Source organism: Perca fluviatilis, chromosome 7 (assembly GCF_010015445.1).
Source record: "Perca fluviatilis chromosome 7, GENO_Pfluv_1.0, whole genome shotgun sequence".
Taxonomy (NCBI): Eukaryota; Metazoa; Chordata; class Actinopteri; order Perciformes; family Percidae; genus Perca; species Perca fluviatilis.
The window spans coordinates 23392975-23420346 of record NC_053118.1 but is presented as its reverse complement, the minus strand read 5'-3'; the positions used below and the strand labels follow the sequence as shown (position 1 = coordinate 23420346).

Below are 27372 nucleotides of genomic sequence, written 5' to 3'. Positions count from 1 at the left end.
GCTGGCAGATATGCGTGAAGCTACAAGGCATTTCAAGCCTCTCCCTCTCTCCCATGTGCCCCCCCTCTCTCCCACTACACAACAGTGTTAATATCCCACCGTTTTTAATCTGTCAGTCAGCCTGACCTCTTTAACCCGTTGCTCCACTCTCCTCAGCTGTCACTTACTTTCTACAAATCCAAATACACCCTCCTCATCTTTCTGCTCCTCCTATGTCTCTCGCTCTTTCTCACCTTCTCAGTCAGTCTGAGTCAGGAATTCCTCCCACAGTGTAGGATCCCTCTTTTAATCAACAGGTATGGTGGAATGATCGTAATAGGCCAGTAAGCTGTAACGGTGATCCCTGAATGTTACTGGGATTACAGAGTACACCTAAGCATGCTACTTTATTGTCCAATATTACTGTAATTTCTTCCTGTGCTGCCCTTTATTTTTTTTCTAACTGCAGGAGGCATGATAATATTAATTTCATTTCCTCATGACTACATCCTCTAGCCTCTTGAGTTCACAGTGAAGAACATCTTCAAGGTTTTCATCTGTTATTTTCTATCATCATCATCAAGACAAACTTTTCTCCTCATCTTCCACTCTCTTGTCACAAAACCCATCTTGCTTTATCTCTTCCCAAGTGCATATTATGGCCTGAAACCTTGTCTTACATAATACCTTTGTTCTGTACTTTTCTGTTTACATGCCAGCTCTGTTTCCCATTCTGATTCTTTCTTCTCCAGCCCTTATGGCCTCAACACCCTCCTCCTCCTCCTGTCCACTCAGATTGATTTCCTCGGTACTACATACTACATGCCACTGGCTCAAAGGCTGCACATTATGTAACACAAACACAGGCTGCTATCACAACGGCTGGCCCCTGCTCAGGTTACTACCACTGCTGTGGTCATGAGGCTGGCCATGATCAACATATACTTCCATGTTTGTGCCCGCACCACAGGGTCCTTTGGCCCCTGCTGTGACAACCTCTACACCACCATAACATAACTTTGATGCCAAGAGAGTGTCACTTCCATTCACAAATACACATACAAGCAAAGTGTAGATACTTGGCAGGGCAAGGCAGCTTTTGTTATATAGCACATGTCAGCAACAAGGCAATGTAAAGTGCTTTACATAAAACAGCACTATAGTAATGCACACACATATGCACAGTCATATACTACATGAATGTAGATTTCTTTGAGGGCCTTGTACACATGAACAAGAGCACACACTCACGTGACAGTACATAATGTACATCTTTGCTATTTGGTTACACCTATATATTTTTGAATGCTTTTGACTACTAAAAAAGGAAATTGCTTATGCTTACACGACAAATGAGATGGTCTTCTCTTTCAACTTTTGCAATTTATATATATGTATATATATATACATATACATATATATACATGTACAACATGCATGCTATATTAACTGAGAGAAGACTGCAATAATTTTCTTCTCTTTTTGTTTGTTTGTCAATAAATACATATATTAGTACTAGTTATACAGGTCACATAATTTTTTGGTATGTGTTGTGAGAATGGAGCAATAACAGAAATAACAAATTCCAAAAGAGGATGGAGCACTCTTAAACACCAACAGTTTGGAAATTATGGAAAAGTTATGAAAAATTCAAACTACAATTGGTTTAAATGACTACATACAAATAACAGCATCAAGGTAAATATCTTAGGATGCAGCATAAAGCAAGAACATGAATAGAACCAATTCCAAATCTCTCATTCACCCTCAGCGAAGATAACATAGCATATATGACAAAAAAAAACACATATTTGAGTGACACGGAACAATCATGTGGTGTGTGTTGTTTTAGTTTTAAGATAAAGTAAAACTTTCCATACACTAGATCTATGACCTTCACCCTGACCCGATTTGATTGCCATATTAGATTTGGTAATCATTGGTAACATTTGGTAACATTCTGTTTTGTGCATCATAATGTTATCTTGGGGCAAACTAATGAATGTCTCTTACTTCCACAAAGTGATGATCTTAATGATTAGAATACTTTTCTTTGGATATTTGATTTGATGTTACACTGCAAAACATTGATTTTGTGTTCTTGAAGAAATCTTGTTGTCTTAAACTCTCTTTTAACACAGTGCAGGGGCAGTGAGCATAAAGTAAATAATGTATAAAGTTTCTAACGTATAAAGTGTGACATAAGAGTGGAACAATCGTTGTCAAAATAGCTTTTATGTTTGTCTTCATGAGATTAGTGTTTCCAAAGCAATACAATGGTGCATTGCAGTTATTTGCTTGAGTCATGCTGCAGTGTTTCCTTCAGTCCCCTCCTCTCCGGAGAGAACGAGCAGATAAAAAGGATAAAGAGATGGAAGATAAAAGGGGAACTTGTTACACACATGCACCCCAGCTGTTACTGTGTTGTTCTGAGCTATAAGGCTTACTATGTTTTATTTGTGGATCTGCTGACAGGTGACTCTGGGGGAAGCAGTTCTAGTTTTACTTGATTTTAGAATTAGTTCAATGGTGCCTCTTTGTGGACAACGTGTGCTATTACATTACTGAGGAGAAACCACACAGTGTCATGCATTACGTTACATGACTTATTAATGAAGTTAAGAGAGTGATTTTGGATTCTAGATTGGTATTACTTTATAATTAAGAGAGCCTTATTTTATTTTGAATAAAGCCTTTATAAGTAAGGCTCTATATGTTGCTCAGTTTTGTAGGTCTCAAAATGATGTGACCTGTTGCAGATTATAGTTTCAAACCACTGAGGATAATCAATCAGCAGCCTGCTCATGTGTCTCCCCACTGAGCCACCAACAAGAAGACTTTTGTTTAGTCATATGAGAGTCTCTGTGGAAATAATTATGATGTGTTTATAACTATTCATGCAAAAAGAAAGTTTTGTAACCTCCAGCTCCATTGCCTGGCAAACATGAATAAAAAAATAGCCCTGTCTGTGTGGGTATGGGTAGGAAAACTGTATGGCCGATCACTCCTAATATTAAAGGACAGTTAACATATTTACAGATGTCATATAACCTACACAAATTGTTGGTCATGATTATGATGACTGTAACAATAGTAGTGATAATGTCTCATTTTGACTTTCACATAACGTTTAGAATAAAAACCTATATCATAATGAACCACATGCATTGGGTTATGTCCACTAAATAAATAATGAAATAGAGGAAGGCCATTTTTTTGGCTTTGAATATAGAATACATAAAAATAATAGTTTGAAAAATAAAATTAATTAAGACATAAATACGTTTTAAGTTAAAGAGGTATTAGTTATCACACAGTTTATCACCCCTTTCAATGATGTCTCTGTATAATTTTCTTCTCTGCTTCTCACATGGCATGGGTGTATGCCGAATCAATGTTATCACTTTACCTCTGATGGGTCTGTATGTAAGTATACAAAACGTTTTAAAAATCTTAAGTTATTTAAAGAAATACAAAAAAAGCATGAAAGAGGATGTTATTTCTTTCCACTAGACAGTGGGTGGTATTTGAATAATCTTTTAATTAGGCCAGACAATCAATCAAAGGGCACGCCCCTGTCTCTCTTTCGGAGGCTTTAAACATTAACAAAACGTAGTTTTGTATATATTTTCATTTGATACTTTAACTTTGGCTGTTAAAAAGTCAATTAATTATTCATGAGTCTTCTACTACCATCCCCGGAAAACAAAGCTACAGGGGGTGCGGTTTTCCTGTAGTTGAGAACGGAAGCGGAAATTCGGCCATCTCCTCGTACAGTCAAGCTACAACAGGGTCAGTACACACTTAATTTGAATTTGTATTGTGGTGTGTCGTCATTATTTATTGACATTTTGGCTGGCTTGTGATTTAAACGTATATATTCAACATTGTCCCGAAGCAGGACGTGTCCTTGATAAAGCTTGTACAGTCTAGCAGTTCTGTTACGAACTAACTAGCAGAAGCTAGATGGCTAGCTAACTGCTAGCTAGCTGGCTAATCTTTCCTAGCAGCAGCAAGTGATTCCTTTTATCAGTCAAACTGGCAGGTAACATTAACGTCCAGTTCTGTTTTGGTCTATTCAGTGTTGTGAAGAGAACATCACCTTTTAATTTGACGTTTGTCTGTCAAGTCGTACCTAGCTACACCCTTCTGCCCCCCCTGTTTATACTTTACCCAGACTTCACCCAAACCCTGGTGTCAAAGTGCTAGCCAACTGTTTCGATTAGCTTCGGTGAGAATGGGAGAGTTTGCTTCCTAATTGGCTAATGTAAGATGACAGTACCAGGTGACAGTAAACGTTTGTTAGCCAATTAGCTTTAGCTAGTAATCGCTCGTAAACTTGTCTTTCTCATTATACAGTCTTTGTGACACAGATATGCTCTTGGTAACACTGTTGTATAACGTTAATATAAGTACCCATTAACTCTGTGTCTGGACACTACGCTGATTGTAACACACAACGGTTCTGGTTAGCTAGCATAACGTCAGTTGACTGTTAGATTGCCTAACGTTACATTAGTTAGCTAGCTAGCTAGTTGGCTAACTTGGTAGACAGGAATAGCGGCAGTTGTCTGAATGGGTTGTTAACGTTATCTGTGTGCCGGGAAATGGGTGTGCGAACTTCTTCCTGGGGCTGTGCAACGTCAACTGCATGCAAGTGACAGGAGGAATAAGTTAGCTTAAGTTTAATGACAACTCTTCGTCATGTGTGTTGGTACTCAATCACTTGCATACAACAAGTCATTGATAGCTACCTGTGTGCTGATCTGTCATAGTAGCTAGACGATAAAGTGATTGTGTGTTTTAGAGCAGCAGACTTTAAACATAGTTAATGAAACCTTTTCTCAAAGTGTCAGAGATTGTGGAGATATGGATAACCTAAAATGCAAAGGGCATGTTATGTCCCTTATCAAAGATTAGATGGTGTGTCTGAACTTTGGTACAGAGCTTCAGTATGCCTTATTTTCAGTTACGCAACATGGTCTTATATTTGTCTGATCTACAATCTAAACACTGACATGCTATTTGTGTCAGGTTTATTTAAAACACCTAAAAACTATACAGAAAAGTTGTGTCTTTAATAGCATATTTGTTATATCATTGGTTTACCAAAGTATATTTAAAACCTGAACAGATGGTCATGTCCAAATGCATATATTCTCTTAAAAAATGTATACTTGTTATTAAGTTAATTTATTTAATTGTGACTGTTGAAAACCGTCTATGGGAATAGAGCAAGTTAAGAGTTTATTTAAGACTGTAAGAAAAAGGGCTAAAGTACATTATTCTTTACATTGCTTAAACAAGAAGAAAAAAAACACATACAAGTTTAAAATGAATTTTAACCAATTGCACATTTTCATGCCCATCAGAGTACATTGTGTAGCGGTCAGTCTGTGTATTTCCCTTTGTCACTGTTGAGTCTTGAGTGCAGTATGTGGAAAGGTCTGCTCGAGGCTGGGGAATGGGAAGAGCAGCACAATTTCTTGGTTGCCTACTAGCGCTTATTTGCCTGGTTGGAGGGACTATCCATGCAGTGGGTGGGTTGAATTTATCATTTTCTTTAGCAAAAAGATTATGCCTTCCACCCTTTGGTCCTTGAGAAATGGCAGTTGAGGGAGTGGCCGAGCACTGTGTTGACTTAAAAGATCTTAAATCCCCTTTCTCAAACTTCTCCCTTTTTCCATTAAATGCATTTAATGAAAATAATATGTCCATCCCAAGCAATGGTATAATTAGCATTTAGTCTTATAAAGAGGCAGGTTAAGGTTAGCTCTTAAAAACATTCGTTGAGAGCTTTTAAATATACTGACAACACAATTATGTCTGTAGGTGAAAGTAACTATAGGGCTTTTAAAAGTCAGTTTCAGAAAGTTTTTGGTTATTGCCGACCTCTGATGCTGTGTGACATGGGCCGATGGGGGCATCTGTTTGGTGAGAAAATGCAGATTGTAACAGTGAAAGGCTGCATCTGGTCAGCAACAATGTTTCAGCCTGCTATGTAAGCAATCAAACACAAACAATGCTCAGTAGGTTCAGAGGGATCCAATATTGTGCCACAAAATCATTCTCCACATGCCATTACACCACCAGCAGCAGCAGACAGGATGTTTATGTCAAATTCAGACTCAGCTACCAGTGTGGAATAACATAAACCATAATTTATTGCACCAGACAATGTTTCTTTCCACTTGTCAATCACCGACTTTTTGCTGATAGCATGCTCACTCTACACTCAACCCATGTTTATAGCTGATAGGAGTGAAACATTGTTTTTCACTCCTGTATGTTACTTCAAGACTGTACGTTCTAAGATCGAGCCCTTGCACATCGTGTCTTATTGAGTTCATTTGCATACCACCTGTTAGCTTAAACATTCTTGCTTTGCTGTTATGACCTATTTTTTACCCACAATGTTGGAGTGTTTTTAGTAATTCATTCTAGGTAAACTCTCAAACTACTGGATGTTCCAGTCTGGTGATATGAGTTAAGAAAACATTTTAAAGTGTAATTAATCTAATGATAAGGAATAGTATTACCTAAAAAATAAGTAAATAGATTATTCTGTTGCAGGCATTAGATTACAAATGTAGTTTCTGTTCAGAAATACAATATTTATTTAGTACTGCTGTTGCACAGCTCTACCCTGATAGAAGGATGGACATTGTCTGAATGATTTTAAAATGTGAAAGCAATTATTGACGGGCCTATGAATGAATCACAAGTTTGAAGTGTGTACTTGATCATATGAACCAAGTGTTCTTTTCCTAAAACACGCAGCTCCATGTGAATCCTACTGATACAATTTTTGTTAAGTTGTTTCTCCCCCTTCTTTGTCTTATTGGTTCAGGAATAGTCTCTTCATACCACCCGGTTATTCTTAAGAGAATAAACGCACTTTATGACTTGACTTTGCATCAGCAACAAGTCCTGTGATTTTGTTGCTGAATATCTGCTTTGTCCTTATTTTCCAATGGTAACTTTGGAATAAGAGCTAGCATAAAGTTTAGCTTGTTCTTGTCTGTTTGTTGTGATGTATTAATCTGTCAGTGAGTATGGGTTCTTTTTTTAATGTTTATCTCAATCTTGCTCCATAGTTTTCATCTCCCTGTGCCTGAGGTTTCGCGACCCAATGTTGCCACGGGAAGAAACAGACAAACTGAGACATAGCACTCCATGAATGAGTGGCTCACCAGCCAGAAAAAACAAAAATATACCAAGAGGAGAGGAGAGAGCCTTATTCTGCATCATTCTTGTGTAACAGGTGTGCATGACGCTGTCTCTCTTCCTCTGTTACCAGCAGTGGCATGATTTAAGATTGATCTCTGGTATAGACACCATCTTTCACAGTCCAAATTGTTCTTGTCAAGGTCTTTCACTCTTTCATCCAGACTCCTGTACTTGCATACATCTCCTCCAGTCTTTTTAACTCTTTATCTTCGTGCACTCTTCTTTTTTTTTTTTAGTTGTATTGACTCTTTTAATTATCATTTTTTGTTTGTCTTTGTTTGAAATAACAATGTTCTTTGTCCCGTCGCTGTTTATTTTGCATTAACTATATTTTACAATCCTTCTTCTCCATCTGCTGTTCAGATTGCAACAGAACTCGACGGCCAGACCGTTGCCATGTCGACCTCATCGCTACGGCGACAAGTAAAGAACATCGTCCACAACTATTCAGAGGCTGAAATCAAGGTTGTGTGTTCCTCTGCTTCTCTTCTTTTTCATTTTTTACACCCGCCATGTATCTCTGCTGCACATATGACATAATGTAGTTGATGATAATCTCTTTGAAGTAACCTTCTCACTATTTCCCCTTGTTATACAAAATATGAGCTAATCTAATCATATTATCCGTTCATTAGTTTGTCTCTTTCTGGCTTGTGCCTTGACTGAGTTTGCATTACTACTCAGAACACTGTGGACCATTACATTGTCACAGTGTATTGGCCTAAAATTATACTCATCATGGACAGTTTGGATGGAGGATATATTTAAGTTTGTCCCTTGCTGTGTTGTTATACAGGTTAGAGAGGCGACATCCAATGACCCATGGGGCCCCAGCAGCTCTCTGATGTCAGAGATTGCTGATCTGACCTACAATGTTGTGGCCTTTTCGGAAATCATGAGCATGGTGTGGAAGCGCCTCAATGACCATGGCAAGAACTGGAGACACGTGTACAAGGTTTGTATTTGTGTTGAAGTCGGGAATAATTGTTGTGCAACACTATACCTGTCAGTCAGGATGCGGAATGATGATGCTCCAGACGTGTCCTATATCTCAATTTACTGCTCACTACAGAGTAAACTATTAGGTGTTTATTGCACAGGTGTAGTCAATGAGTAAGCGAGGGAGTGGTGTGTGCGTGTGTGTCTTTTTTTTCTACAGTTGGTCATTGGTTGTGATTTATATTTTCACCAGGCTATGACTCTTATGGAGTACCTGATCAAGACGGGTTCAGAACGTGTTGCCCAACAGTGCCGAGAGAACATATACGCAGTCCAGACCCTCAAGGATTTTCAGTACATAGACAGGGACGGCAAAGACCAGGTACACAAACCCACCATGCCCACAAAGCTGCATAGAAAGTTAAAGTGATTAGTGAGTAAGGTCCACCTTTGTGGAATGCAGGCCCGCTTTGTCAAACATGCTGCTTGTGTGTCATTCAAGGACATTTTACAATGACTTTCAGACCTCTTGTGCAAACAAAGCCAGCCAATAAAGTTTTTATGGATTGTTGACAACTGAAACTGTGGGAAATTAACAAGCTGTTACAATAAGGTGTACAATGTAATACCAGCATTAGTAATTATATGTATGTCTGTTTATGGAATATTTAACATTAAAAAAGTACACATAATTTGCAGCCTGTAATTCTGTGCTCATACCTGTATATTTCCAGGGGGTGAATGTGCGAGAGAAAGCCAAACAGCTGGTGACACTGCTGAAAGATGAAGAGAGACTAAGAGAGGAGAGGATCCACGCCCTCAAAACCAAAGAAAAGATGGCACAGACCTCGAGTGGTGAGATGGGTACTTAAAATGCTCCAAGTTACAGTATTACACTCTGAAGAAGGGTGGGCATAAAGGGCCTTTAGCAATGAGTTTATTTGTTTCTGCTCCAGCCTCCTCAGCTCCCTCAGCACCCAGCCTGGGGGGGAGCCTGTCAGTGGGCTCACACTCTGGAGGGGCAGACCCTGAGCAGGCCTGGCCACAGAGCACTGGAGAGGAAGATCTGCAGCTCCAGCTGGCTTTGGCCATGAGTAAAGAAGAGGCAGAGCAGGTAACACGAAGTAGCATATTCAAGGCAGGCACAGCTACGTTACTGCTCTCTAAGATAAGGGTTAAAGCATAACTATTACTGCTACAGCTAAGTTTGCAGTTTGTACAGTCTGTTGCAGCACCTGTGTACACAGAGGGATATTATTGATATTATTCACTACATACACCTAGTTTTGCTTTCACAATGTAACACCTGACCTCCCCCAGACTAGCAAGGACCCTCTGGAGGACGCAGAGCTCCGCTATGCAATTACACTCAGCAAAGAGATGCAACAAAAGGTCAGGGGGTAGAGAGTGTGCCCAGCTGACTGGCCACCCACTCATCAACTCTCTGTCTTTCTGTCAATTGGGATTTCTCAAACACACATCAAGTATTGATCAATCAAGAAAATGAATTTATGCTCATATTTGTCATGTGCCATTTTCCTCAAGATATAAATTTATATCAGACTGCAGTAATTTGGTTGAGATAATTTAGTTTGCTGCAGAGTGTCCATTTCTATTATGGTGCTTGCACTCGTGAAAAGTCTGCAAAGTAGGAGCTTTTCAAATCTTCGTCAAAAGTGAGCACCCAAAGAATTGATTAACTCTAATTTGATTGTTGAATTTGCATGGCATTGGCAAATATTTATCATAACTGACTAAATTAAACACTGAGTGGTTTGTAAGCATTGATTATTCTTTCCTCCCCATGTCTCCTCTCTGATAGCATGCTTTCAACTGTAGTCTTGATTTGAAATGCACTTTTTTCCTTACATGTTACATCTCCTGCTGTTGTAACTTCCTTGTACTGTATTCACTGAGTGCAAAACGTGTTTGCCTATTGTATAAAGGATAATGCCATTGTTAATGTTGCTTAGTGGCCACAAGCATAAAGACTTGCTGAGTTCTATAGCATAGACGGCCTGTTTCCTCATGGGTTAGTCGTGTTTCGCTGTTTAATACTCTCTTTTTATAAAGAGGTAGGACAAAAGGTGGCATTAGGTGGGCATGTCCTGGTTCGATCTGCAAGCTCTGTATCAGGGGTGATCTAGGCCTTTTTTTTCTTCTTTTTTAAATTCATTGATCTTGGTTATGAAAAGCCCCAGTTCATTTTTACTCTTTTTTTTTTTTTTTTTTTTTGTAACTTTTTTCTGCTCCAGGTAGGCTAGATGATAAAGCGACTCAACTGCCCTTATCCAATAGACTGGTACCTATTTCTAAGGCACATCCAACAGTTTATTTATTTTGTGTGTAAAACAAGCATTAATTTATTTGATTGTGTTTTGTTGTAATACTGTGAGAATCAGACAAAATTGCCATCTCTTACAAATAATGCAGGGATTGGTAGATTTGCCTTATTTTTCTGTTGACTAAAGATCATTTTTAAAGGTCAAGTGTTCAGTTTCCACTCCCACCGATTCAGATGTTAATTGTGGAATTGTAAACTGGTCCTAAATCTGTACCTGTGGTGTGCTTTCCGAGGTTGTGTGTCTCAGGTTGCTGACATCACAGTGTGTGTGATTGGCAGGAAGAGCGACTGCGCAGAGGTGATGACCTGAGACTGCAGATGGCCATTGAGGAGAGCAGGAGGGAGAAGACTAAGCCTGAGGATGTATGTGTGAAATGTATCTGTATTACTCTCACTCTCCTGGCATAAGCTTCTATTTTTTGTCTCTAAATCTGATAAAATCAGCCACATGAGAGATCAAATCATTAAGACGTTTCGAAAAGCAGTGGTAAAGATAGCATGTTCAGTTGAATAAACAGCCCGCTTTCTTTACTAGTGTAGGAGAGCACAGTCCATTTGTTTATGTGACTGTAAACATCTGTGTACAAAGTGCAGAATAGAGAGGCGAAGTCCCTCCCCTTCCAGTGGACCTCATGGGACTTTAATTCAGAAAAAATATGAGTCAATGGAGAGATAATTATTTTTTGATTCCGTTTGAATTGAGCCATGGATTACAAATATGATGTTCGTCAGTTTAAAAGAATTTTTCAACCGAAGAAAGTCTCAGTTAGCCGTAGGTTTGTCGTAGTACCACTTGGTTTTGTGTGAAACCGCTCAGTGAACTACAGTCGTGGCCAAAAGTTTTGAGAATGACACAAATATTAGTTTTCACAGAGTTTGCTGCTAAACTACTTTTAGATCTTTTTTTCAGTTTCTGTGATGTACTGAAATATAATTACAAGCACTTTATACGTTTCAAAGGCTTTTATTGACAATTACATGACATTTATGCAAAGAGTCAGTATTTGCAGTGTTGGCCCTTCTTTTTCAGGACCTCTGCAATTCGACTGGGCATGCTCTCAGTCAACTTCTGGGCCAAATCCTGACTGATAGCAACCCATTCTTTCATAATCACTTCTTGGAGTTTGTCAGAATTAGTGGGTTTTTGTTTGTCCACCCGCCTCTTGAGGATTGACCACAAGTTCTCAATGGGATTAAGATCTGGGGAGTTTCCAGGCCATGGACCCAAAATTTCAAGGTTTTGGTCCGCGCCGAGCCTATGTTATCACTTTTGCCTTATGGCACGGTGCTCCATCGTGCTGGAAAATGCATTGTTCTTCACCAAACTGTTGTTGGATTGTTGGAAGAAGTTGCTGTTGGAGGGTGTTTTGGTACCATTCTTTATTCATGGCTGTGTTTTTGGGCAAAATTGTAAGTGAGCCCACTCCCTTGGATGAGAAGCAACCCCACACATGAATGGTCTCAGGATGCTTTACTGTTGGCATGACACAGGACTGATGGTAGCGCTCACCTTTTCTTCTCCGGACAAGCCTTTTTCCAGATGCCCCAAACAATCGGAAACAGGCTTCATCGGAGAATATGACTTTGCCCCAGTCCTCAGCAGTCCATTCACCATACTTTCTGCAGAAGATCAATCTGTCCCTGATGTTTTTTTGGAGAGAAGTGGCTTCTTTGCTGCCCTTCTTGACACCAGGCCATTTTCCAAAAGTCTTCGCCTCACTGTGCGTGCAGATGCGCTCACACCTGCCTGCTGCCATTCCTGAGCAAGCTCTGCACTGGTGGCACTCCGATCCCGCAGCTGAATCCTCTTTAGGAGACGATCCTGGCGCTTGCTAGACTTTCTTGGACGCCCTGAAGCCTTCTTAACAAGAATTGAACCTCTTTTCTTGAAGTTCTTGATAATCCTATAAATTGTTGATTTAGCTGCAATCTTAGTAGCCACAATATCCTTGCCTGTGAAGCCATTTTTATGCCATGCAATGATGGCTGCACGTGTTTCTTTGCAGGTCACCATGGTTAACAATGGAAGAACAATGATTTCAAGCATCACCCTCCTTTTAACAAGTCAAGTCTGCCATTCTAACCCAGTCAGCCTGACATAATGATCTCCAGCCTTGTGCTCGTCAACATTCTCACCTGAGACGATTACTGAAATGATCTCAGCAGGTCCTTTAATGACAGCAATGAAATGCAGTGGAATTTTCATGGCAAAGAAGGACTATGCAATTCATCGGATCACTGTTCATAACATTCTGGAGTATATGCAAATTGCTATTATAAAAACTTAAGCAGCAACTTTTCCAATTTCCAATATTTATGTAATTCTCAAAACTTTTGGCCACGACTGTACATCTCCCGTCTCACACAATTTACGTCACTTAGCTTGATGTTAGCTTGTATTTTCACAGTCTTATACTTCAACAACTTTCTTCTTGACATGGATTACAAACATCATATTTGTAATCCATGGCTCAATTAAAACAGGATAACAAATAATTATCTCTCCACTGACTCCATTGATATTTTTTCGAAAGATAGGTCCCATTGGCCGGAAGTAGAAGGGCGTGACTTTGGCTCTCTATAGGAATATAGAAATTGTGTTGCAGTTTTATCAAGTTACATTGACACTGCACAGACAAGGTAATAAAAATTGATTGTAAAGACGTTCAATCTGATTTCTTTCACCATCAATTTGATGTATATGTCTCCTCTGTAATTCTTTGTCTCCTTCTACTCCTCTTATCACAACAGCATCATCTAACCTCAGCTTTGTTCGCTGAAATTTTTTTTCCCCTGAATACAGCTAAGAACATTAATCCGTAATATATTCTTTGCACAGGGCGCTCTGATGGAGTTGGGTGCCGTGGACCCCTGGGGAGCCCCTGCTGCAGCCACTGTGGGCTCTGCCGGCCCCTCGCCTCCACCCACAGTTCCTGCCCCTGCTGCCTCAGGTCCGTGGGGCACAGCCCCAACAGACCCATGGGGTGTAGCGTCACCCACATCTCCTACAAGCTCTGACCCCTGGGGTGGGGGAGCCCCACCCAATATAGCCCCTCCTCCAGACCCCTGGGGAGAGACATCCAACAGAGTTAACAACGTCGACCCCTGGGGGAGCTCCGGTAAGCAGCTACAACACTGGTCACGTATTAACTCTGTAGCCAGTCAGGTTGATGGGAATGTACTCGTCACTGAGTATCGAAAGAGAAGCGTGTCCTGCTCTGTGGATGAAAGAGGATGTGAAGACTTCTCAACCTTTACTCCTCTTCACTCCACAGTCCATTTCCTGTCTTCATTACAGCCTTGTCGCATTTTCTGTCATGTCACCATGCTGTCATATCTCCTCATACACTTACATGCTTTCAGTTTGAAATGAGGAAAGCAAGCATGCTAAATCCATTCTCCCTCTGTGTCTAAACCAGGGATTTTTATCCCCTTGTTTCTACTCAGGACTGACTGTGGCTGTGTCTCAACCAGAGCTGTCTCTTCTCTTACCCTTTTTTGCCTTTTTAATGTATGGGTTAGCTGCTTATTATCTCTCCTTTACCTCCACGGAGCTTCAGATATGAAATAGGTGAACGTAATATGGTGGACAGCTACCTGTCCTCACCTTTCAAGTTAGTGAGACTGCAGAGGTCAAGGAGAGAAACACCAGTGTTGGAACCCAGCCCAGCTTCCTGCTCCCTCCTTTTTGTGGATTGTACCTGTAAGGTGTTACGTTAACCCTCCCCTGCGTCTCATCCCCTCCCATGTAGCTGTGACCCCCCCCAGTGTCGATCCCTGGGGCCCCCCAGTGCCACCCAGCACATCCTCCTCCGGGGGGCCAGTAGACCCCTGGGCAAGGGACGGGCCTGTCCCTGCCTCTGACCCTATCACCTCTGACATCTGGAGTGGCACCGCCAAACACACAAATGGCACAGGTATATTCACACTTAAAGCTACATGGACTCACAAACACTGAGGTACTAGTACGCACTTTTAAAGGGATTTTCGTAGTTTACACACATTTTTAATTGCATGCACAGAACAGTTGTCTTGTCCTACATTTCATCCTCCTCTAGCATCTGTGGTAAAGAAATTCTATATTGTGTTTTATTATTATTACATTATTTTTGTATTCTGATTTACGGTTTCCATTCCTCCTTCATTTCCTCCTCAGGAGACCCAGAGAGACGAGGGTCCCCAGCAACAGGCTGTGACAGTACAGGCTCGCCGGTGCCCTTTGACCTGTCATCTCTTGGTTCTTCACTTCCTGTTCGTAAGACTCCAGAGTCCTTCCTTGGCCCCAACGCAGCGCTGGTGGATCTTGATTCCCTGGTGTCGTCTAAACCCAAACCCAAACAGCCACCGCCTCCTTCCATCTCTTCCTCTTCAGCACACAACCCCTTCCTCCAGAACACAGGTTAGTTACAGCTATTGTGTGATCTGTGTGTAGCCTGAGAAGAGAGAAGTAATCACACTTCTCAAAAGGTAACTACTGTTTTTGTGTCTATGTGACTGATGGGAACAACAATCTTTGACATTGGTCCAGTATTAAGCGAGGCGAAACAAGCTACAATGTAAGTTAATAGTGCAAATGTGTATCTTATATTTACAGTATGTTCACAAAAGTGCTTGTTTTTGCCACCGACAGTTTCAGATTAATATTTTAAGTGTCTGACAACATTATGGAAAGGATTTCTAAGGAGGTCGACCTTTCTATTAAAGAGTAGGATCCTTTTTTACACATGAAAACATCTGCAAAATTGCGTTCCCTGAAGCCACCAGACTCCATCTAAATAAACAGTAATTTTAGCATCATAAAAAACACTTCATTCAAAATCGACAGGAACAAAATAAAACTGTGAAAAGCCGTTTTGGGTCGCCTATCCACTTTTCCAACCATCACAACTTTGTTTGAAATGATGTCACGCGTTTGTTAGGCTACAACATTTTTCGTCACATACAGCAAACATCCCCTTCACTATGCGCTAGCTGCCTTCCCTGAACACACTGTAAAAAAAAAAAAACGCGGTCTCTAATGACAGCTCAGGCTCACAAACGGCAACAAAAACAAACTGCGCCAACCTGCCCCACGAACCATAACAAACAAAGGAGTTGGTTGAGCCATCACTGCAGCAGCGTTAGCATGTAGGCTACTTCCACAATGCGTATTCATGACTCAACCTCCTCCTCCCTTCTTGTCTGTTATTGGCTGAAACACTTTTTGTTATGGTTCATTGTGCAGGTTGGCACAGTTTTTGTTGCCGTTTGTGGAGCCTGGGCTGTCTACAGAGACCACGGTTTTTTACAGTGTGTTCAGGGGACAGGCAGCTAGCGGATAGTGAGGAGATGTTTGCTGTATGTGACAAAAAATGTTGTAGCCTAAAAAACGCGTCCCATCACTTGGAGCACCTTTTAATAATCTGAGCCTTTCAGTGGCAAAAACAGCACTTTTAGTGGACTAAATAGACAGTGAACATTTGCCCCATAGGGTTACATTGCAGCCCAGTCTGTGGCTGCCGGTTACAGCGTTCACACTTAATACTGGACCAATATCAAAGATTGTGGTTCCTATCAGTCACTTACACACAAAAACATAGGGAAATAGGGTCTAGGTGGAAAAAAAAGTAGTTACCCTTTAAACTCAGCATAACTTTTGTAGACAGACAAACAGGTTTACCCCTGGGGAGTATTCTGCATTTTTAGGTAGAGCCATGTCTGTCCACACAAAGTTTTAAGATGCCAACATCAGCTGTGTTCCTATTCACAATAAAATACAGCTTGCCAAAAAAGCCATTTGATTAGAGAATTTGGATGGAACGAACTTGGTTCTTCTGAACACCCCAGATCAAAAGCAGACTATTAGCCACCTAACAACCCTGTTGGAGACAAACTAAACTCATGCCAACTGAACTAAAGCTTTTCTGGGTCAGGCTTAGGACTGTAAATCTAGTACAATATTGTACAGGGAACCTTTTAAAAGCAAGACGTTAGTGTAAAGCTGATCCTCTAGGGAAAGAGCAATGACTTGATATCGTTCAGGAAATGTATTCAATGAAAAAGTCAACCTATCTTTTGAGAGTTGAAGGAATAATATTGTAATATTGAAATGCTGTATTGTCTAACTGTCACCCCTGACCCTCAGGCTCATCTCCTGCTCCTGGCATGGCAGTGACTCCAGGCAGCACCATTTCCAGTCGGGGGGTTTCTCCAATACCTGCCTCCTCCAACCCTTTCGGCGTGGCTCCACCCATGACCTCCATCTCACCTCAGCCCTCATCACTTGGCCTGAGCGGCCTCCGCTCCAGTCCTGTGCCTCCCAATCCCATGCTGGGCATGGTGCAACCAGGAATGGGCATGGGGCCAATGAGTGTGGGTATGGGGGCTCCAGGAATGGGCCTGGGCATGATGCAGGTCAGCCCCATGGGCATGCCCTACGGCGGGCTCTCACCTATGGCACCCCCAGGCTCGGCTCTGTTGGGGCCCGGAGGTGCAGCACCTCCTCAGCTGATTTTGGGTGGGCCCACTGGAACAGGAGGAGTGATGGGGGCCGGAGGGTCAGTGGGAGGCGGAGGAACGACGGGAGCGAGCACCAACCCTTTTCTTCTTTGAAGAAGTGTCACCACTACTTTGCTCTTATGTTTCAACCTCCGCTGTCGTACCTGCTGCCCCCCTTCGTTCATCCCCCCCCCACACACACACAATTTGTGTCCAAAAAGAAAAAAATGTGTACATCTCTATATTTAAAGAAAAAAAAAAATCTAAAATTATGTTTATCCTTCAAAAGCATTACTTCATTTCAGAATAATTTTCCACATTTAGTTGCTTTCATTTCAGTATGCGTTGTTTGTGGGCGGGAAATGGAGATCTATTTATTTTGTTTTAGTCCTGTTCTGTATCGTTTTTTTTCAGTTTTGTCTTGAGATGAAGGTAAGTCTGTGAGGCCAGGATGCTTTTTCGGTAGTGTCACTCTACTCTATTGTAATAGTACTGCACTGAGAGAGAGATGGAGGAAGAGGGGACATAGCCACTAACAAACTGAATAGAAAAACTGTTGTACCTGCCTCTTCCTCTTCTCTCCCTCTAGAATGAAGACAAACACTGAATCACTGAAATGAAACAAGTGCATGAAGGATGATTTTTTAATGAACTCCAGACTGAGATGAGGACTGAAAACCCTGCATTAACATTTCAGGCACAATGTGGTCAAATTGTTTCAGCTATTTCACTTTTAATTTAATGTTAAATGTAATTTATTTTTTTCCAATTTTTGGGAACAAATAAACAAGGAAAATCACACGATGATGCCATTTAAATCAAATGCTTATTTTTTTTTTTCCTTCCTTACTATTGTAGAAAACTAAAGAGAGCTCTAATGTCTGTGGTCTGATGGGAAAAAAATTATGGGATGTTTGTTGAGTGTGTGTGTTTGCAGCAATGTGCGAATGAGAATATGAATGCTCATTTGTGAGTATGCAATAGTTTCTGTGTATATGTATCAATATCTGTCTCCATTTTTTCTGTGTACGGACTTATTTCAGTGACTCAGAAAGGAAGAAATTACATCCATTATTTTGTTTTTTAAAAATGTTCACTTGTATTAATACTATGTAATGTTGGGATTTCAAATGAGGTATTATAAGGGTCACACATTTTTCCGCCAATCATATTTCACACTTTATTTTTTTGTTAATCAGAAGCATTAGATTTTTTCCAATCACACATTTTATATGGGATCCCTGGTGTCCAGGTGTCCCAGAGCACCACTGACCACCTGTTTCATCCCTCTTTCCTTCAGGGAGGGAAGAGTACTGATGCTTCTCTAAAAAATAAAAGACAATTATTTCAATGAATGAATGAAAGGAAGAAAACAACCTGGGACTTGACAACATGCTTCATGCTGTTCTTTTAATTTAGTTTGATGAATTTATTGTTATTTTATATCAACAAGAAAAAATATCTCTTTTATCAGGTAAGGTTGAATTTTGTGTGGTGATGACTGTGAACATTCACATTTGAAAAGTAAAATGGAAAAAAAAAATCAAAAGGAATTTATGAAATAAAACAAAAACACAGGATGTTTGGCTTGTTTCATGCTTGCTGTAGTTAAAGTCTATATCCCATATGTGCTTTTTTTTCTGCTGCAGAACAATAATGTGACGAGATTATATTTACAGTTTATTTTCTTTGGTGAACATGTTTATTAATCTAAAATCCAACAGAAAAAACACCCTGCCAATTACCTGCAGAAGAAAAGCTAAAAAAGTTATTACAGCATATGAATTTGAATAAAGGTGAAAACATGTACAACTCTTTCAACCTTGAAATACAGCGTTCAGTCACATGTGACAAACTTGCACCCCGAGAAACTTCAAGATGCACAAGTAAGAGGCAGCCTCAGCATCAAGTTTAGTGAAGACTGCTGTGAAGAGCCACATTTCGCTGAAACGTTTGGTTGTAATCCTTTCCTCCACAGACGGTGAGGGTCAAACGAGCAGAGAATCCCAGTCAAAGTCATCCTGGAACTCCTCACTGTTGCTGTGCAGACTCTTTAATGGAGGATGCTGTCGGGGTGTCATAGACTGAGGATGCATCCCAGCTGAGACAGAAAGAGAAACATGGACCAAGTTAGCACACGATTAAAAGGAAGTGAGAAAATATTGGAAGGATTTATTAGTATTTAAATAACTTCTCCTTTACAACAGACTGCATCTACCGTTTTGGGAAACGGCTAAGAAACGCCACATTTTTTTCAAGTATCTTAATAAAACATCTGCTGCTGTCCCTGCTGGCTGTGAAAAGATTCCTTCCTAACATGATTTTAATGTAATTGTTAGGTGACAAAATCCACAGTCCTTGTTCTGTGTAAAATTGTGTAAAGTTCCGCTAAAGTAAAGCCCATTTTGTGGATTTTGTTATCACTTACATTAAAATTATCTCAGGAAGGAAATTTACGGTGGCCCTGAGAGGCCACTGCACAGCAACTTAAGAAAACACCTGTAAATAGATCACAACACGCACCATAAAGACAACACATGCGTATTTATGTTGCGTGTTGTGGTCTGTTTGCATGTGTTGTCTTTATGTTGCGTGTTGTGGTTTATTTGTGTGTGTTTTCTTTTTGTTGCATGTTGTGATCTACTTGCGTGCGTTTTCTTAAGTTGCTGTGCAGTGGCCTCTCAGGGCCACCGTAGAATTTCTTCAGACGAGGAGTGATTACAGTGACCAGTAGCTCTTTCAGTGTACATAAAGGCACGTGAGTATTGTTTTAGAGCAGACCTGAAAAAATTTTCTTTGTTTAAAATGTTTATCTGTTCTATATTCTCTCTCTGTGGAGCCATCCACATGTCATACTGGATTCTACTCAGTTGCCACAAAAGTTAAAAAGAAAACCACTTTTTGAACAAGATGTGCGAGGTCTTACCAGTTGTGTTAGCAGGTTGTGTTAGCTGAGGTCTTTGAAGGCCCTGTCCCTGCATGTGCAGAGCCCTCCGGGGCGGCTGCACTCCACTGGCAGAGTGAACTATGGGAGAGTAAGGGAGGGGTGAGGGGTGAGTGAGGCTGGCGAGGGTAGGAGGTGGATTGGAGGTGAATGGTGGGGCCTGTAAGGAGTGAGGTGAACCGAGGGCTAGTGGGGAGTTATTCCCAGAGTTGATCATGCCTTTCTGGGTGAAGAAGCGGTTCAGAGAGTCACAGAGGGAAGTGAAGAGTGCTGGGTCCAGGGCCCAGTCGCAGAGCTCTGCCTGTCGCATGCTCTCCAGGAGGTCTGGTGACAGAAAGTTAGGGCCTTTTAGAACAAAAAAAGTTATCAAGAAAGGCAAAGCCCTTAGTCATCTTTTAAAAGAACACAGACTTGCTCAACATTTCTATCATTTTGTAAAGATCTAAATAATAATAATACTCATTGTTTTATTATTTGCCACTATATATATATATATATATATATATATATATATATATATATATATATATAATATACATTCTGGCTAGTATAAAGTGTTTGTAATAGGTGTTACATTAGCTGCAAAAGACAAACATCTTAAAGGGTCAGTTCACCTAAATCAACAATACAAACATTTTCTCTCTAGTGGTATTAAGCCATGGAGATAGTTTATCTGTTGAGATATGAGTCTCTGAAATTTCTCTGAGATAATGTATATATATATAGTCTTTCACAGAGCCCCAAAAAGAATTACTTAATTTATTTGACCATCAGTCCAAAAGATATTCTTAACATTCAACAAAAAAATCAAAGCATCAACTCTTCACATTTTAGAAGCTGGAACCAGAAAATGTTTGGTGTTTTTGTTTGGGAAAAACATTTGGACTTACTGACTGATCGACTAGACATTTCAGCTCTTGTCTTCATTAGTCTAACACTTCACGGACTTGTGAGTGTTCTGTAGATGAACCAGAGAAATGCTCAGACACGGATACCTCAAAAACTCAGCAGATAAGCCCCCCAGCGGTAAGTGAGAAAAAAATTTATTTTGTGAATTTTGGTGAAGCCACCTTTTAAACAAGAATCTGGTAAACAGCACAGACCTGGGTGACCAGATAGGTCTATGTTTGCCCAGTCTAGATTGCTGGCAATGCGGAAGCTCTTCTTCAGAGAATCTTGGTTATTGAACCAGTCAGCTGGCACCGCTAAAGTGAAAGGGAGGAAGGTAACTTTAGAAAGCGCTGATCTTTCCTGTGTTATGTTGCTGATTTTAATACAATTCCAGCATTTTTGGGTATGATAAGGTAATGTGAGACTCACTGTATTGTGGAATGCGCTCTGTCTCAGGAGGGTGTGCAGCCAGTGCAGGGTGGGGAGACATTGGGAGCAGAGTCGGCGTGTGTAGTGGGGTAGTGTCGTTGTTCAGAACAGCCAGGGGAGCAACATCCGCTGGAAAGAACATTAAAACACTAATTCATCCCAGCCGTTTATGTGTATGATGTATGCTTTATAGAGTTAATAGGCACACATAGCACTTACACTGTGAGCCTCCCTTCTCCCGCATGGTCTTGAAGAGAGACTTGAAAGACGCATACAAGTCTGGTAAGTTCATCTCATCGAAGGTGAAACGCAGCGGCGGATCAGTGGAGGAGTTTAATAAGACAACAGGAGGGGCAGCAACAGATGAAGCGACAACACATGCAGAGGAATGAGTGGGTCCTAACACAGTGCAAACAGACACTGAGTTAGGAGCGGAGGAGAAAGTGGGAACAGATACTGAATTAGCAGGGAAAGAGGGAGAAGAAATATTGGCAGCAGACAGAGGTGTAGCAGAGGCATCGGGGATGGAGAAAGTGGGGCCGGGTGGATGGCAAGGTGAGAAGGAATTGGTAGTAGACATGGAGGCAGCAGGAGGAGGAAGCCCAGCTGGAGGAGAGACAGATGGATGCTGGACAGGGTGAGTGGACACAGGGCTTGGCATGTAGGGTGACGGTTGCTGTGAAGATAGAAGACATTAGATTAGATGCAGCAACCCTGACTGTGATAAAGAGGGGAGAAAGTGACTGTACCTTGCATGGGGGTGGAGAGAGGGAGGCTGAGTGGGGTGGCTGCTGCTGGATGGCTCCCAGCGGCTCTGTGTTAAGAAGCTGGTGGTCTGTGTGGGAGAGTGGTGGAGGAGGAGAGGCTTGTCTCTCTGCTTCTGTCCCCGGTGCTTGAGAATCCTGTAACAGCACAGCGTTACTATTTTCAAGGGTGGAAAAGTTATTACAATCCTGTAAGAAAGTAAAAAATTACAGTAGAGAAATACTAATGTTTTTCACAGAGCCATGCTTTTATTTGCCCGGATTTTGAGATTTCTGCCTTCACCTCAATACAATTTGTAAGTGAATGCTGACTAATCCCCAAAAAACTATGTCAACTGTTTTTAATAGGCGAGAGTAACCAGGACATTGTTTCTGGAAAGACATGTTGGTGTTAAATTTTAAATATAATATTTTAATGCTGTGAGCAATATTGGAATTGTTGGGGCTTTGTAAATTATAGAGAGTGGTCTAGACCTAATCTATCTGTAAAGTGTCTCGAGATAACTCTTGTTATGATTTGATACTATAAATAAAATTGAATTGAATTGAGCATTAAGTTTCATTTATCATTTTATTGGTGGATGCAGAAATCAGAGACACATATATTCTCAAAACCTGGACAGATCAAACCAAAACCAGTATCTGCATGGCTAACTACCACCAGAGGTAAATTAGAAAATAAGTTTTTTGGTGAACTGACCCTTAAAAGTAAATATGTATCAGGGATAAAATGGGTCACTGGTCCCTTCAGGCTGTAACGTGTTGATTATAAGTTTTAAGTAATTAATAATACAATGTTTTTAGTTTAAAATTTGCATTTGCTATGAAACTACTACTTATTACTAGCCTGGATGCCAGCCGAACTTAGCCCCGCCCACAAAATTCGAGGTCGTGAAGTTCACATTCTGACTAGAATCTGAGTATGACCACGTCAGGCTAACTTATTACAGCTGTCAGATTGAAGAAGTACAATGAAAAATTAAATATGGGGATAAAATGCAAGAATCCTTGTGCTTCATGTGATTTCTTGACACTTTTGGGTACTTGACATTTTAACAATGTAGGTTTAATAGTTAACAAGTTAATGAGTGAGTGATATTAAACAACATACATCCTGGCTCTCCTCTTCCTCCTCTGGATAGGGACGTTTAGGTGCCCTCACTTGATTCACCTCTGCAGGTCCATCCATCGTCCAATAGGAACCCTACAAATACAGTTCAAGTGTCACGACTTTACGCTCTTTTAAACAATCATTTCTCCATCTCACATGATGCACAAAAGTAATTCACCTTGCCGGGGTCATTCTGCGGCCGAGGAACTTTCCTGAAGCATTTGTTAAGGGACAGATTATGCCGAATCGAGTTCTGTTAAGGACACAAAGTGATGTCAGTCATGCACCAGCAGCCACTTGATGCAAATAATATTCAAATTGGTTACAAATCACCAAACCAAATACTTTAAAGTTATACTTTAGTAACAAAGTTATTACTATTCTAATACACTAATAATATGTTGTTTCTACATTGGAGCTTACCTTCCATCCACGGCCAGCTCGGCTGTAGTAGGGAAACGTGTCATTGATCCAGGTGTAGATGTCATTCAAACTCAACTTCCTCTCCGGTGCAGCTGCTATTGCCATAGCGATGAGAGTGGCATAGCTGTGAGGGGGTTTCCCTTTGTAGTTAGAAGGGGAGGGGTCCGGCACAGAGGGTAGGAAGTCTCCCCTCTCCCTCCCTCGGTCTTTCTTCTTGTCCCTCTCGCCTCCTCCTCTCTCTCTCCCCGAGCGCAAGCTGCTGATTCCCAGCTGAGGCAGCCAGTCAATACTGGTGAGACTGGAGTCCAGTTCAGAGGACATTGTCCCTCTTTTTCTCTGTCCAGGGTCTGAGGGTTCAGAAGAGGAAGCATTGGATCAACACATCCTTTTACTTTGGACACTGTAGCGACAAACACAAATACCGAGAAATGCTTAAGTAGATTTACCTCTGCCTGTAATGTCACTGTCAACCGTTCTGTTCCTGTACTTCCACCCAGCAAGTTCACACGCTTAGTGCTGCTCTGGAAACTAGTCATTCACAAGCAAAGGCATTGCATGAATGTGACCGCATATACGTGTCACAATTCCACCTACACTTTCTATTTTCTGAGAAAGAAGAGTGACTTGCTTACCTCTTTATAATCACTCGAGGGCCCAAGGCCTTAAAAAGAATAAATATTTGATGTTGTCATCAGCTGTGCACAACTGCTGACAAACTGGTGTCCGTCCTTCCCTTCAGAGCTCTCTCTTCAGCATGTTGATCCCCACAAGGCCTCCAGTCATACCTTGGTTTTTGGGAAAGTTTGTGTAACTTTGGAAAAATGCAAACAAAAACTTATCGGAGAGCTTCCTTTTTCTTTCCCTCTCTTCTTCCCCTCCCTTTTTGACTAAACCAGAATTACGTCACTCATCCCTCCCTCTTTGTGACATAACTCTTTGCACCCGCCTCTGTGAGCTGGCCCCTCCTCTTCAGCTTCTAACAGCTTGAAGTAGGAAGTTTCTGCAGCTGTGGGATCACCAGGATATCAAAAGAGGAACAACCTGTAAGTTAGGTTAGGTAAACTGTTCAGATCCAGGAGGAGCTAAACCCTCATGCTATCAAACATCAAAGCATGAGAGTTTGATTCAGAAAACACAAAAGCAGTACAGATTTATAGCAGCATCACTTTATTGAAGAACTTAAACATTGTGTTGGAAGCAGTAACATTCTGTACAGTATTTCTGGCACAAAATGACAGGTGATGATCTCCCTACAGAGCGCTGAAGAAGGCGAGGAGGCCGGTGTCAGGAGATGGGTGGGCCAAAAGCTTCTGGACCTGTCAATACAGAATATATATTTGTCACTTTCATTACTTATGCTGGCATAAGTATGCTAGCATACTCAGAATTAAATCCATATTGACATGTTTGCAAGGGCAATATGGTAGCTTTACAACTAAATACAATCTGGCACATTTGGGTTTGATCGCTGCAGTATGATGTCTCACCTCACACTAATATAAGATCACCTGTAACTGGTCAACTGGTGTCAGTGATAAAGGTTTTAGGCAGTGTATTTTGGCAGCCCTGAAGCTGCAGTCTGTAGACTTTATTTGACAGCAGTCTGAGGACAAGCCAAATGTGTTTTCTTTTTGCGTATATAGCCAGACTTACATTTATGATACATCTAAACAAACAAAAGTAACCCAGAAAGCAGCAGCGGTAAGCACCTGCTTGAAGTTGGGGTGTTTGGCATCTTGAACCAGCTGCAGCATAACAGCCTCTGTGGTGGTGAGGAAAGCTCCGCTCTGCTTCAGTCGGGACAGAGCAAACAAACGGTCTGTCTGGCTGTGAAGGGGAGACACAAAAGCAGTAAGACAAATATACAGCTTCGGGACACACACATGGACAAATCTATATTTTATGCAGGTAATAATGATGCTATATAGCAGAAAAAACATAGAATACATGGATACCTTCTGGATGAGACTGCATCAGCCACAATATGAACCTCCATTCCCTTTTCGAGCAGGTCAAATGTTGTGCACTGTGGAAAACACAAGAAGCAGAGTTCCTAATTCAGAAACTGAAGCTCTGTGACATAACTACATTACTTAATAACAGCATAATAGCTTAATAATCATCTGTCAAATCATTACCTCTGTCATGCTCATTTTTTGGGTCATTTTTCACTGCAATAACTAGTATGAGTAAAAGATGAACATGACCGTGAACATAATGCATTCATTACTGGAAGCTTGCAAGGAGCTTCCAGGTGTCTTTATGGTTTCCTCTCTGATGCTGAGGAGGAAGTCATTTGTAAAGCTAAACTACAGAAACTATGAGGTGATCTTACTGCAATGCAGGCGTGTGCCTCTATTCCACACAGTATAGCCTGCTTGGGGTTCCCCAGGGTCTGCAGCTCCTTCTCAACCTCCTCTATCATCATGGTGAATGAAGTTTTAGCATGAGCGGTCAGGTCTTCTGCTCCCAACTCTGGTACTGTGGGACCCAAGCCTCTAGGGTACTGCTCTGTCAAAATGGACGGGATGCCCAGAACACGACTGGCCTGTGATAAGGAGGAGAAAAATAATGAATATAAATGTATTTCTGAGGCTGATAACTGGTATGACTGACACTAAGATAGTTGTGTGATGGCGAGTATTTCCAACCTGGAGCAATCTGGCCGCATTGCTGACAATGTTGGTGAACTGGAAGATGTTGGGACGGAACTTCTCTTGCATGTCACACAGGAAAAGCACCGAATCCTTGGTGGAGAGCCTGCCAATTCTTGCCACTGCAAGAACCAGGTCACAGGACAGAACAAATTGTGTTCGGATATATTAAGGTACATATCCGCAGGTAGTGGTACAGTGTTGGGGATGATAGGCCACTGAACATTAAAATAGCAGTAAATCATTGAACAATAACACCTGGAGAAATAAGCACTGAATATCGTGTTTGCAATGTAGTTGCTACTTTGAGCTTTATTTTGAGCTTCAAATTATGTTTTTTTTTTTTTTTTTTAACATTGGTTCAATCTTCCAAAGGAGGAAACTGGTTCCCTTCCTTGTGCAAAATATTTCCTCGAAGGAGTTGCACTGTCTTCATAACAATGAGACCAACTGGTATCATAGTTTAACAGAAATGAATTGTAGCGACATAACGATGACTGCGATCCTGGGTCATTTTGTCATTTTAAACATAAGAAAGTTAACTTACTGTTGTTGTCTGAATGGTCCGATTTTGAGGAGGAGGACGAGCAGTGGGTGACAGGTTCAACAGGACTGTAGAAAGTTCAGCTGCCAGGATAAAGTATGATGTCCAATGTACCGTCTCCTGTGTAATTAGAAACCAAACGAATATGTACGTATACTTGCAAGTGAAAGAGGAAGAATGCATTCAATATTAACCAAAAACGGCACAGGATTAACAGACAACAAACATCTGAATCTGAAAAAATATATTCCAACTGACCTAGCATGTAGCTAAGAGAAGACACAAGTTCATGAGTCTTTGATAAACCCAGCGCTCCATAAGCGCATTGACCAATAGAATTACGTGTCTTGGTGATTGACGTTTCTGTAGCCAATCGCAGCCACTGTTCGTCTTGCTAGCTCAGTGCGGTGGGGGGAACCTTCTATGGGTGGGAACAACTAACCAAAGCAAAGTGGTTACCTGAAGATGTCTGACAATGCAGAATCCCCAATAGAAACGCAAAAAGAGGAGTCACAACCGCTGTCAGACGACGCGACGACAAATGATGATAAGAAAAAAAGTAAGAAAGTGTAATATATCGAAAATTCTACTCAATTAGCAAATAATAACCATCTGTTTACGAGGAATGTTGATAGTGCGAGAG

General features: G+C 41.0%; 3 protein-coding genes across 8 annotated transcripts; 1 reads left to right on the top strand and 2 right to left on the bottom strand.

Moving 5' to 3' along the window:
• The first annotated feature begins 3678 nt into the window (after positions 1 to 3678).
• On the top strand, positions 3679 to 18438 carry epn1a (epsin 1a). Of its 5 annotated transcripts, none has more exons than XM_039805929.1 (13): positions 3679 to 3771; positions 7077 to 7243; positions 7573 to 7674; positions 8006 to 8164; positions 8402 to 8530; positions 8883 to 9003; positions 9105 to 9262; positions 9469 to 9540; positions 10772 to 10855; positions 13332 to 13611; positions 14245 to 14409; positions 14649 to 14891; positions 16617 to 18438. In XM_039805929.1, the coding sequence occupies exons 3-13, from the start codon at positions 7606 to 7608 to the stop codon at positions 17081 to 17083; spliced, it is 1947 nt and encodes a 648-aa protein (XP_039661863.1). In that variant the 5' UTR covers positions 3679 to 3771; positions 7077 to 7243; positions 7573 to 7605; the 3' UTR covers positions 17084 to 18438. The 5 variants fall into 5 exon arrangements, with proteins under 5 accessions (XP_039661863.1, XP_039661861.1, XP_039661865.1 ...); XM_039805927.1 differs by having other exon boundaries at positions 8883 to 9012; XM_039805928.1 differs by lacking the exon at positions 3679 to 3771 and adding an exon at positions 5415 to 5519 and having other exon boundaries at positions 8883 to 9012.
• A 198-nt stretch (positions 18439 to 18636) lies between these two features.
• On the bottom strand, positions 18637 to 24413 carry foxj2 (forkhead box J2). Its single transcript, XM_039805932.1, has 11 exons — positions 24164 to 24413; positions 23978 to 24059; positions 23532 to 23878; positions 23287 to 23361; positions 23109 to 23201; positions 21983 to 22135; positions 21453 to 21909; positions 21234 to 21362; positions 21017 to 21118; positions 19896 to 20237; positions 18637 to 19070 (listed from the first exon to the last, which is right to left on the bottom strand). The coding sequence occupies exons 3-11, from the start codon at positions 23850 to 23852 to the stop codon at positions 18958 to 18960; spliced, it is 1785 nt and encodes a 594-aa protein (XP_039661866.1). The 5' UTR covers positions 23853 to 23878; positions 23978 to 24059; positions 24164 to 24413; the 3' UTR covers positions 18637 to 18957.
• Positions 24414 to 24675: 262 nt separating this feature from the next.
• Positions 24676 to 27348, bottom strand: isoc2 (isochorismatase domain containing 2). 2 transcript variants are annotated; one of them, XM_039805226.1, is made up of 7 exons: positions 27189 to 27348; positions 26733 to 26849; positions 26183 to 26307; positions 25867 to 26079; positions 25487 to 25557; positions 25241 to 25358; positions 24676 to 24847 (listed from the first exon to the last, which is right to left on the bottom strand). In XM_039805226.1, coding segments are annotated over exons 2-7 (594 nt in total). In that variant the 5' UTR covers positions 26734 to 26849; positions 27189 to 27348; the 3' UTR covers positions 24676 to 24781. The 2 variants fall into 2 exon arrangements, with proteins under 2 accessions (XP_039661160.1, XP_039661159.1); XM_039805225.1 differs by having other exon boundaries at positions 26988 to 27344.
• Between the last annotated feature and the right edge of the window lie 24 nt (positions 27349 to 27372).